General features: G+C 37.8%; 1 protein-coding gene across 1 annotated transcript in view; it reads right to left on the bottom strand.

Moving 5' to 3' along the window:
* The window catches only part of LOC104279416 (partitioning defective 3 homolog), a gene marked incomplete at its 5' end in the record, with an annotated part of 82,825 nt that extends 70,243 nt beyond the window's left edge, over positions 1-12,582 (bottom strand). The window contains 3 exons of the mRNA XM_009876692.1: positions 6,994-7,032; positions 10,878-11,006; positions 12,443-12,582. Of these exons, the coding sequence (XP_009874994.1) occupies positions 6,994-7,032; positions 10,878-11,006; positions 12,443-12,582 (308 nt within the window). The remainder of the gene's footprint in view (positions 1-6,993; positions 7,033-10,877; positions 11,007-12,442) is intronic.
* Positions 12,583-13,014: the final 432 nt, after the last annotated feature.

The raw sequence follows: 13,014 nt of genomic DNA, 5'->3' as shown, positions 1-13,014 counted from the left end.
TACAAAAATGTAGATGTATTGCTGCTGGAGGTACTGAAAACAATGTAGGTGGCCTGTAACACACCTCTCCAACTTCAGTTGAGGCCTCTCCTCAGGAGCAGTAACTGAGAGCTGATACATCCTGCTGTGAGTAGGCATTAAAGATAAAATATAACTACAACAGCTCAATCAAATTTAAAACTGGACCTGCAGCAGAGAAAAGCCTGCCTACTGTCCAGTTGTGACACACACACTCCAAGCTGGTCTCCTCTTGAAATACAAGGCCTTTTATGCATTTAAAAAAAAAATTTAAATCCAATAATCATGTGTTGGATATAGGTTGTAAGGTCCTAAAGTGTCTACTTACCTAGAATGATATAGAGCTTAAGCCAACTAAACAACTAAGATTCTTATGCTTGCTTTCTAACTCTTCCTCACTTAAGTATTTTTAATATCTCCCATATGTTAGACAAACACTAATGAATCTTATTTGCACGTATACACTGAGACTCATTATTCATATTAGCTAAGTTAATATGTCACATCTGGCAAAGGCTGCACTCTTGTTCAAATCAAATAGCAGCTGCTAAATATCAAAAGTTCCATCTGATTTCTGAGATTTTATGGGAAATATGGTCTGCTTTAATTTTAATTCCATCAAGGAAAAGTTTTTTGCATATTATATGATTTTTAACTTTGGTACGTATTTATATGCAGAAATGCCAGCTCATGAAAATACTGCAAAACAGGCCTGCTACATTTCTAGTTATATTCTTTTTAAGGATTTAATTTAATATCAAAAAACACGTTCCACACTCAAAAAAGAAAGTCTTCACTTTAATGTTTTTGATGGATTCAGAATTGTTTAGGAAAAAATTTTAATGTTTTCCAATGCACAAAAATTTTAGCATGTGACTTCCATTTAGTATGAAAATCAAAGCTTTGCCAAAGCTCATGTTTAAGCACATGCACATGTTTGTTTACCTCTACAAGAAGGCCATTGCCTGTCTATGCTAACATTAGTCTCCTTAATACTAACGGGCTGATCTGGGCTGTTGGAGAAACCGGTGTAAGCAGTTGAGATTCTATATTTCAAATCAACTGATCAGACTGATTCAAATATTTTGTTGGTTATGCATCCAGAATATCACACAGGGACTAGTCTGTTGCCGTTACCATAATGACTGTACTTTATTCAAGCCAATATACATCATTCCATACTGTTCCTACCCAATTTTTGTGGTCCTACTGTATGTTCTGAAACAAATATGCAATTGTAGTGCTAACCCCACTTCTTTACAAGATGCTTATCCCAGAGAAGTGAAAAGCAAGGGATTAGATACACAGCAGGTGCCTGCTAAAGAATTCTACAAAGCTACAGCTCCCTGCCCTATCCCTTGCTCAAGAAAAACATCAACACCCAACACACTAATGACACAGCTCCCTAAAAATCTTTATACTTCTCTCATTGGCCTATTGGATATACAAGATCCGAAAGACTAAAGAAACAGATAGAGGGTGTCTGTGAAAAACAAAGAGAAACACAAAGCTGAAAGGGAAATAATGCCTTTGTAAACATTCATGGCAAGAAGCACGTTCCACATGAGGCAATGTCACTGGGACTGACCTGTGTCTTACTTCTACCTTCTGCTGCAGAATTTCAGGCAACCATGGCAAACCACTTCATCGCACTATTTTCCCCGCATTTACCAGCAAGGAAGAATCAACGCCAAGTGTCTAAATCCAACAGTGCAGTAAAACAAGCTCTGCACCCAAACAATGAGTTTTCAGAGCTTTAAATGGGACTTTTAAACAAGAATGTGAACTTTGCACTCACCTAACTGTTTGAAAGAATCTGATGACCCTACTGCTGGTGCTAGCAGATGACCAACTAAAGCACCTTTAGGCCACTTGCAGTCTCATAACCTATACGTCTTCTCTGAATTGTAACCATCTTACACAGATGACAATTACTATCCAAAATAGCGTAAGGTCTGTGTGTAGAAAACAGTGTAAGAATGGTGAATAACGATGTGTGTACCAGCGTGTTTTCAGGATGAATCTGCAACAGCGGTACTGAGCCAACCCTGTTGCAGAACCTCAGCAGAGGGACACGCATATTGCCTTCCACGAAACTGAGAACTGGGCAGCAAGTGTTATCAGTGCAAGCTCTGAGAAGAGAGCTAATGCTGCCCCCCAGGGCTGCACGGAGCCCACTCGGGTGTGCCACGCTGCGGCCCAGGTGAATCACCTGCAGACGGCAGAATCAAAACAATGAGCCTGAGTGTCAGTCCCAGGCATAGCATTACACAGAAGTTTATGTGGATTATCACTGATCATTCCCGGAAATTCAGACTACTCCAAGAGCATTCAGAAACACAGTCACTCAACCGTTGTATTAATTATTCACTAGGAATTAATGTCTCGGCTCCTCTCAGAACATGCTATTCAATATTAGAGTACCTCCTATGGTAAAAGCCTCTAAACAACAGTATTCTGTAGAAGATCACACATTCACTACCTCTTTCCTTCATATAACCATTGTTTCTTATGTCACAACTATATCAAAAATAGAATCTGAAACCACTCAAAATAGCATTACTACAAAAGGCTTTTAAAACATTGTAATCACCCTTGTGCCTCACACTGTTAGAAGATAAAAATGTATAAAAATAATCAGCACCAGTTATTTGCAGTATTCCTAAACACCATGGAGGAAATAACAGCATCGGCTTAATCATCAAATCCCTCCTCTTTAGATAAAATAATTCTGTATCCAATGATATCCGCATCACTGTGGTGTAGGCTCATAGCATTTAATGTATGATCATGGCTCAAATTTTTAGACTTTTGGATCACCTATTGCAGCAGCAACAGAAATTGATGAAACTCCAACTGTTCTCCAGAGAAGGTTCTGTGTGAACAAAGAGTTGCATCAGCTGAATGATAAAAAGCTGCTACAAAAGCTGAGGTTCTGTGTAAGTGATAAATATGAAGTGCTGGGAACTCAACTTAGAGCTTTTGAAAAATAGCTGTGGATACCTACCCAGAGACTACGTATCTTCAAGTCCTAAAATAGCTTGTCACCAAAAGTAAAATAACAACACACATGCACTCAGAACATCACCGTTTCAAAGCTCAACACTGACAGTACCTTTTTCCCCAACATTAAGCTCCAAGAATTTTCCATCCAGTGATCAGTAGGAATTAAGTCTTTCTAAGTATGTGCTATTATATCTCTCATATTCGTAACACAGAAAGTTGCAAACAAAAAACATACAGAAATAATGACGCGTTAGGTCTTACAATGCCTCTGATCATGGTGGTATCATCCCATTCCTACCGGTGATGAATCTTTTCATAAAAATTGTAGTTTGCTAATTTACGCAAGAGTCAGACAGAAGTCTATGGCAAGAACAGCACTTGAGCCCCAAAATACCATGACATTATCCTTAGATCCTGAAAAAATATTGTGATCAAAATGAAATTTAGGGAAGAGGAGTATCAGATTTTCAAGTTCAGAAGAAAATTTGCAATTTCTATCAGGGCTACTAAACATTTATGTATTGTTCCAGCACACCAACCTCTCATGTCACTGTTATGAACCCTACATTTGCTAAAATTCATGACATTTCTGCTCACAGGAATTTGACAGAGAAACAACTGAAAACAGAAAACAAGCTTTCCCATACTGCTGAGTGCAACAATTATGAAATGAAATCCTGAAACCTAACTTTGAATCTCTTTTTTACCAAGACAACATTCCTTAGGAAATACTTTTTAATATAATTATTATTTTTCTAGCGTTATGCTTAAATGAAAGTGAACTTGCCAGTTCTGAGTTCAGAAAACAGAGAATGACAATTGTAAAAGCAAATTATTACTGAAACACTATTGACTTTCAAAGAGTATGAGGAAAAATTAATTGGCAGATGTTTTACACAGCATAATTAACAGTTCATTTCAATGCTCTGTAACAAGATTAAGATAATTATGCTTAGAAACAGAAATGAAATACTGATAAACTACTAGTTTTCTTATTACGGTCAATCTCCTACATTCCAAATAATCACCATGTTTAGAAATAGGTGCATCTGTTCCATGTCATCATCAGCTACACAAATGGCACATGCTGGTGGCTGGGGGAAACAATATTCCAACCGAGATACAGGAGATTTCCTTGCTTCAGGAGTAAACAGAGCGCCTGTTCCAGTTGTCAGCAAAACAGAAGGTAAAAACAGCAGTGCTGTTTTCACCGGGGCACAGTTACTGGATGGAAGCTGAAGCTACACTGGCAATTTGCATTTCTTATGTATAACTGGAAGGCAAAGCTTAAATTCTGTGAGCTTAGCAGGTTACAAAAACTCCTCATATGGAAGCTCAAGAATGGGAATACCAGAATCTGTATTTTTTGATGGTGTACAAATATGAAGTCCTACGCTTTCCTATATGTGTAGTAAGAAATAACTCTCTCAAGGATTTTAGGCCACAGATAAACTAAGAAAAAACTAATTTTCAAGGTCTTCTTTTACTATATCTATGAAGACTCTAACCACTGCATCCAAGTGCCACAATATTAGTGTAAATCATTTCAAGTAATGGCTGCATGGACGTAACCCCTGAGTGTTAACAATGCGTTGATAAATTCGGCTTTATATTTTGGGGTCTACATACAAAATTTACTTTAGGGTTTTCTTCAAGGATTTTTTTTATTTTTAAATTTCAAAGGTGCATTTTTCTTCTATTTCTCTGCAAAGACATAAAAATAAGCCCAACCAAAACCCACACAACCTCTTTGTCCTTAAATTAAAAAGACTTTTATTTCACCTCTCTCTCATTTCTATAGCTTCTCTGCATTCATCATCAGCTTTTTTTGTTGGTGGTTTTTTGCTTTGCTTTCTACTATCAAGAAAGTCCTTGACACTTGGAGACTAAAACCTCACAACTAAGAGCACAAAGATCAGAGTAGGCACAGAAACAGAAATTGCAAGAGTAGAAATCTCAAAAACCTGAAAAGTAGACGGAGAAGGAATAAATAGGGATTGAGGCAAAACCAAGGAGAATAAAAGAAGGCAATGAAAAATACTTTCAAAAAGAATAATGAAATAAAAAAAAAAGTATGTGACTGAATTATTAATGTGCAGCTGAGGAAAATTAGTTCTGTAGAACTGGAGTATCACACTTATCCAAAGCTAAGTAGATTGGAAGAAGGGAAGTGCAAATCCATTGTGCATTAAAAATACCGACTGAAACCTTTCACATTTCGTCGATTTTTTATTCCCTCCCAGGAGTACGCAAATTTAAGGGAGACCCATTGTTCCTACTATTGATCATTGTTGCTCGGAGTCTTCAAATAAACAACAAAAAGATCCCGCCCCACAACAAATGAAAAGCTCAAGACATTACACAAAGAACATTTTTTGTATGGATCAGTTTTCTAGCTTCATTCCCTCATCACTATGTCTCCACATGTTTCCCAATTAATTTCCTTATTTCCAAGGCTTGCTGTGGCTTTCTGTCTGTATTTTCAGAAATCCTGAGCTACTTATATGCTCCATCCCTCTTGCATAATCCCCTGGTTAGCAAGCAATTTTCAGTTCACATCTATAGAGAACAAATGATAGATACTTATTTTCTTCTGGTCTTTCCTTACATGAAGTCAGGGTGTTGGTCCCAAAAATGGCAGAGAAAGGATTGCACCATGGAAGCTGCTACATAACATTTAACTTTGCAGCAGATGAGAAATTGATTTATATCAACACCTTGTGGGCTAACTGCCCAATTTTAATGAGATTTGGGGACAGAATTTCAACTTCTAAAACCAGGACACTTCTATAGGACTGCACACACAAATCTTACATATCAGCAGCACGTGTTAAGAAACTATGAAGATAAAGCCATACATATTCTAATAAGATGTATTAAAAAGATACTGCAAGGCACGTCTGAAACAATCATACACCCACAATTTTGCAGAGCCCTTATGCAGATGACTTTCAGACTAGAAGGACATCAAAAGCTGGAGGGATAAAAGTGAATATTGCTACATTCAACCCAAACACTGATTTTAGCTGTTACATCCCATTGGCCTGAAACATTAATATTAACCAATGTCTCCCCCTTGACTCTCTGGCCGAGACAGCTCTTCCATCTCTTTACCTATGCTTGACTTTCTTTTCATCTGAGACACCATCTCACCATTGCTGGTAAGGCATTCTGAATCATCTATACAGCTTTTTCTGTTTTTCAGCAGCCTAATTTCTAATCGTAGCATGCTTCTTCTTAATTTCTCCATAATCTATCATTTAATTTTGAAATAGGTACCAAACTGAATGGACTTTCTTGAAGTATGTTTTTTACTAAGACACATTAACAATGATATATTGTCAGAGCCTCTGTTAACATTTCACAAAATAACCCTTTTATTTTAGAAAAACTTCTAACACATATCAGTACACTGTGTATTGATTCTGCTACGCTGACTAAAATGAGGTATATAAACAGTATACAACCTCAATATACAGCCTCACTGGCACATCATGTAAAAACCTGTCACAGTCTTCACAGGGTTTTCTGGACTATTTCCCTATAGTTGCTTAAAAATGACTAACAAACAGTGGTTTGCTAAAAGAAAACAGTCGAGACATAAATCCAAACTGCCGAATTCTTGTGTTTCTATCTAAGCTTTCAGTCATATAATCAGAATTTAAACAATTAGTTTCAACAAGTAGCCCAAGCTAACACTCTACTCTTATCATTGCAACTTAGGTCTTTCACTGTGCATAAAAGATATAATTTCAAATAGCACTTGAACATACATAATAGCTGAACTGCATATAATATTCAAATAGTATTTGAAATTACATTTAAAAATGCATTTAAAATTTAAAGCTAGAGAGAGCCATCTACAGCATATAAGGTGAAAGGAGGATCTATGAAACTTTGATGGAGAAGTGCCATATCAATTTAAAAACATTTGGGAGTCTTCCAGTATGGAAAAGACAAAGCTCTTACCGTTTCCTTTGGAATTTGTGACTGGCTTTGTTCTGCACTCTAAAGGAAGTAAAAAAAATAAATAAGAACACGACTACATATGACATATACTATCTATCAGCAGGGGGATAAACATAGAGCTCTAATTCTGACGTGAAGTGGCAACGGAAAAACGAAAGGTGTCTGTCACACTCTTGATTCAAATATGTCTCAGCAAGCACTAAACAAGAGGTGAACTAAAAATAACCTCCAGCAATCTCAGGCCAGGGCACCTGACTGTATCTGGCTACGAGGGAGGCGGCTATCTGGCCAGGGAAGAATCACAGCTGCTTGTACCACTTTGGGGCTTGTGAAACATTCTCGTTCAGGGATGCTCTCCCCTGGCCTTTCCCTTCTGCTTGGAAGTTTTCAAAAAACTTGCTCAAGTATTTTGTACAAGTACCTATTTTTTAAAACATCCATTCTCATTTTAACAAGGGGTTCCCTTTTTGAGTGTGTTTAAAGGACCCAGAACTACACCACTGCATACCCCAGGACAGAAGGGTGTTTTCAGTCCACCACAGGTGGGAACCTCCTGTACCTTGCAGTCCTCACCTGTGTCTCAGGGCATGTAAGGCAACCATACATCACTGGAAAACCTTTCTGCACCCCCCAACCAATTCCTGAACCACACACAAGGAACTATTACTCTCCTAAGAATACATCCACCCATATTAAAACCCCTTTGAACACCCAGGAGCCACCTTGCTGCTAGCTGGAGGATTGCTTTCAGAGTAATCAGCTGTTTCTTTCCATTTAGCTGGGCCAAAATGAAATGCTTGGGTTTTCTGGACTATTTTGCTTTGGGTTGTTTTTCAGGAAATTCACACGAGTAAGCACAAAAATGTAGTGGCAAAGTAGTAACACAAACATCCAGGTAGCCTTAGCCTGTAGCCAACAAGCAATAAAAAAAACCAAAAACACCAACATAGGAGCCAACTACCAGGAGCATGTAAAGCACCTACATGTACCAATGAGCATATTAATTTGTAGGGTACAGAAGACTAACTCTGCCAGCCAATCTCTGCCAATACTAAAAATCTGGCACAAAAGATAACCAAAATCAATTCTTCAGTTGATTCACATAGTGAGTAGCAGGCTCTAAGAAAATCCTTCACAGCAAGTTATGTTTGGTTATGTGAGGTAACCACAGTGTAACAGGAGTTCTGGTTAAGCAGAGCAATCCTCACCTGTTTCAGAAAGGAAGGGGGCAGGAAGGGAAAATTTTTAAGTGACAATCTGCCTCTCACAGTGATACATACAAGATCTAATTAGGCCCTATCTGGCATTAGGTAACTGGAAGCATTAAAATGCCCCGTATTCTGGAGAGGCATAATAGTTCTTCCAGATCTCATTGATAAGAAAAGTTAACTCCCCACCACGCTGCCACGTTTCACTCACTTTTACCATAGTCTGCTGCACTGGATGATGGCTCTCCAGCACACACCCCCCCACTAATATGACCACAGAAGCTACAAAGGTCTCACATTAATCTAAACGGGCACAGCTTAACATCCCTGGAAGTTTTAGGTACAACTATACATTTTTGTAGGTCCTTTTCAGACAATAACAGCAACATACACCAAAGATATTAAACTCCACTACTATCCTTACAGTTTATCATCTTCACTTTATTTATAAAGAAACTCAAGGATAATGTTTCAAAAGTCTCTCAATAAGCCATAAACCAAAACATAAAATATAAAAACCTCTTTTACTGCGATTACTATCTGTACAAATGTTGGCAAATATAAAATTATTTTAATACTGGGTGCTCCTCAACAAGCAACAGCAAGTCCTGCCCTTTATGAGATGGATAATATCAAATAATATGATTTTATGCATACAGTTTCTGAGTCGCATCCCATTCAGTAAATACTTAAAGCCCACAAATGTAGAAAATATGACCGAAATAGGGGAAGAATGCAAAGACAAATTGTTCCCAAGTGGCCAAAGAAGGTTTACATGTGAAAAAGCTGAACTGACATGATTTCAGATTATTAGATCGCTCTCCTCTCTCCTTCAATATTTATTTTTTTCTTTTTCCTTTTTTGTACCTAAAGCTAGTAAAAGGCAAAGAGAGGAGCTGGTCAAACAGTCTTTTTTTCTGTAAGATTATTTCTTACCAGAGAAGAAAGAATAGCCCTTATGACGGGTTTTTGTTCAATACCTTTCCCAGCAATTCTGCTCCTGCTCTTTGCTGTCAGCAGAGCTCACCTAACATTTCTTCGTGTCAAAAAAAGTCAACAAACAAATCCTTATGCAACAGAGGATCACCATGCATATGTACTGTCAGATCCTCACAACATCATTTGTTCAACTGGAGCTACAGAAACGGACACCAGTTCAGATCTGATCTCTGACTACCGAGCGCAGAGCCCACCTGCTACCTGACACAGCCTCGGTGAGATCTGCCTTCCCCGCGTCTGCCAAAATAGCTGAGAGTATCGCCAGAGCAGCAGCAGGGAGGCTGCTAGGGCTGAACTCATTTAAAGACACTGATATGCTGATATTTTTAAAACTACATCAAGTATTACTATTAATCTCTGCACTACTCGCATCACATCTCTGTTTACAACTATTTGAACAAAATGCGGTGTTAAATTATTCATTGTAATTTCCTCGCTTTACTACAGAAATAATATACACAAAATTAAGACATTTTCTTACTTCTAAGTTTATTTAGAAAACTTTAAAAGCATTTTCATTCACTTTTAGGTGAGATAGCAATGCTGTGAAAATTACATCTTAAGAACTTACAAACAGATTGCTTTCACAGTTCTATCAATATGTAAGGTATGGCATAATATGAGTCCAAATTGTTAATTTCTCTTCATTGTATGACAACTTTCATTTCAGTACCTGAAGTCACATTCTAAGAACATTAAGGTAACAGTGTGGTCCTTTTGCAACCTTCCCTGTCACTCTGATTTCCTAGGTTTAATTGCAATTTCAAAAAGTAAAAAGTTCAACATCTTGAAATGGCCAAACAAAAATTCATTCTCTTTGCATTCAAAATAACACAAATCCAGTAGAAAAAAAATGAAGCAACCTATTCATTATACTTACATTTATCACTTATATTTGTCTCTTTTCATGATAATGCAGTTGAATAAGTTATTTTTAGAGCTATATATAACTATGATAGTTCAAATAATAAACAACTTCAGCAGTTTAATTGAATGCAGAACAAAGTAAGACTGCGACATTCACAGTCTACCTTTTCATAACAGAAATTATCTTGAATAATTATCAGAGAAATATCTGTATACACTATGCAAGTGGAGCAGGTACAGTATGAAACATTATTTTATTTCCATTTCATGTAAATTCCTCAGAAACATTTTTTGAATTATCCTGCTAAATTAATAACTGCAGGGTTTCCATTCCACAGAGATTGCATTTAAATTCAAGAAAGGATACCAGTTCTTATATTTTTGATGGAAAGGTATTTACATATCCTGTTTTGGCATAGTATTATATGCTCTGAAACATTTTAGTGAGCAGGTAGTGGGACAAATGACAGGCTTTCAAACATAGATTTGTCCACGAGAGATATGAAATAATCTACTTGTCTGCATGCATCCAAATAAAATCCATCCCGTAGCTTCTTCTATAATAAACATTTTCACTCAAAACAGAACTCTCACTTATACATTATTAACAAATATTTCATTCCAGTAGTAGATCTCAAAAATAATAATAAAAAAATCCATGTAAAATGTTCTAAATAAAGCAGAATAGCTAGTTGTTTGGGTTTTTTTCTTATGTTCAGTGCTGGCCAGGCATGTTTACTAGCGGGTGACAAGATCAAATCATTTGCTCATACTCATCTAAATCTCTTAGCTGCTCTCTATTTTACGCACCAGTTCCCTTGGGTGGAATGTTTCTTCCTGTCGAAAAATCAGAAGGCCGACGGTCCCTCCCATCTTGGTGCTTCGCAGCAAGGACACAACTTCTTCTTGCGTTTTGCCTGTTAAATCAACTCCATTTACCTGTGATACAGGAAATATTAGAAATTTATAAGACTCCAAAGCAGGAAAAACAGCAGAAATTCAAAATGAAGAGTCATGTGAATCATATGGGACAGTATTAAAAAAATCTCACTGAAACAATCTGCCCAGTATAACTCTTTTCAGCAACAGCTGTATACTCCAGCATACTCTAATGCAAACTAATTCCATCTACCACTATTTTTTTCAAGAATTTCTGCACAGAAATCAATCTGTCATCCAAAACTGATCCTGTTTCCACATGCCCTGGTGTTACAAGTATCTTCCAAATGTATCTTGCAGAATAAATTGTCTCAGAAGTAGAAAATACTTTTTCCTCCAAAAGAACTTCAGAGCAGTCTCTCTATTTCACTTTTGTTCAGTTGTCCAAGCCATTGGCCTCCACATACCACTTACCAGTACAGACAAGCATGGAATACATACAGGTAAATCTCCCACTTCATGAGCTAACATGGGTAAGGGAGAAGCCAGAGAAAGACAGGGTATTCTCAGGCTTGCCTGTTCAGAAACATTTTGGAGATGCAAGGCATCAGTTAATGGTGTTAAGCAAGCAAGCATGGTGTTCACAAGTCAGCAAAGCACCTTTTTCCTTCCTCTGGTGAGATCACAGCTCACACAGTTGAGATGCTGTAACTGTTGACTTAAATGCTTCTCACCCCCCTTCTACCCAAGTCATCTGGGTTACCCTGAATTACAGTAATTACAGAGGACTATCCTCCAGCAGCAGTTCAAGCTGACTTTGCCGATCGTGCAGTAAAGTGGAGTGAGGCCTCCGAGAGGCCGTTACAGTCTCAGCTGTACCTCCAGTGTAATTTGGCTTAGGGATGGTAATGAAGAGCTGCGGGCGGTAAGATCTTATATCGCTCTGGCTAGATTTGAAGGAAGATCTCTGCTGTGCGCCTATCTAAGAGAAATTAAATTCCCTTGAGGACGTCCTCCCTTCAGGAGGGAAGTGGCCTTGATTCTCTGTAGCACTAGCCTCCTCTTGCATTGTCCTTTTCAGTTAATTCACTAAACTTTTTCTTGTATTGTCTTCCACATATAGAAGCATCTTCAATAATTTCTGCTCTGGCACTCCATTATGATTTAATGCTACTTATTAGGTAACAATCACTTTGCTTCAACTTATTCCTAAACAGCAATGCAAGACTGTGACACTCTATTCACAAAAGGGCATGTAAACTCATGTTTTCAGGGTATGTCGGAGCTCTTAAAGCAGTTATGTACCAAAAATGCATGGCCCTTGATCTGTTACCTTAAAAATACAGTCAAGAAAAGAAAAAGAAAAAAAAAAAGAGGTTAACATTTTCCTATAACATAGAATGCCAGAATCATTAAGGTTGGAACTAAAGGCCCTTTGGAAGTGGTGTGTGGGCTCATGCTAGAACACAGACAATGAACATGTAACACTTCATCACCTCAATTAATCGATCTCCAGCTTTTAGTCTCCCATCTTGAATAGCTGCACCTCTCGGAAGGATGTTTTTCACATAAATTGGAGCAGAGCCACCAATTGGGACATCTCTTGAAGTAATGCTAAATCCCAAGCCTTCTGTACCTGCATAAAGAATGTAGACTATTAATTGATAAAATTCAAATTTTGTGTTACGTATCATTTTTTTTTCCAGCAGAATGCATGTATACCTCAGTTATATAGTCCAGGAAAACACATGGCATGGCAAAAAAACCAAACCAAAACAAAAAAGGCACATACAGGAATGCTATAGCTGAAGCACTGACTCTTGGCACAAGTTGCTCCGCAGACCCTCCTTGCAACTTGTTCTGACAATTTCCAAGTCATTGCCATATTTCCAACTTTCTATTTCAGATGAGCTGAGCTACAAGGAATCAGAACAAAGCATATCTGATATCCTATTGCTGCCTTCCCCCTTGTCAATCTAGATCTCATCAACAACCCTTTCTTTCTCTTTTGTAACTCTTTCAGCAATGTCAGTCAACCGACACGGCTGGCCATGGGGCTTTGTCAGCT

This window comes from Apaloderma vittatum, unplaced genomic scaffold, assembly GCF_000703405.1.
Source record: "Apaloderma vittatum isolate BGI_N311 unplaced genomic scaffold, ASM70340v1 scaffold8049, whole genome shotgun sequence".
NCBI lineage: Eukaryota > Metazoa > Chordata > Aves > Trogoniformes > Trogonidae > Apaloderma > Apaloderma vittatum.
The sequence above is the reverse complement of the archived record's forward strand: the minus strand, read 5'-3'. Positions and strand labels throughout refer to the sequence as shown.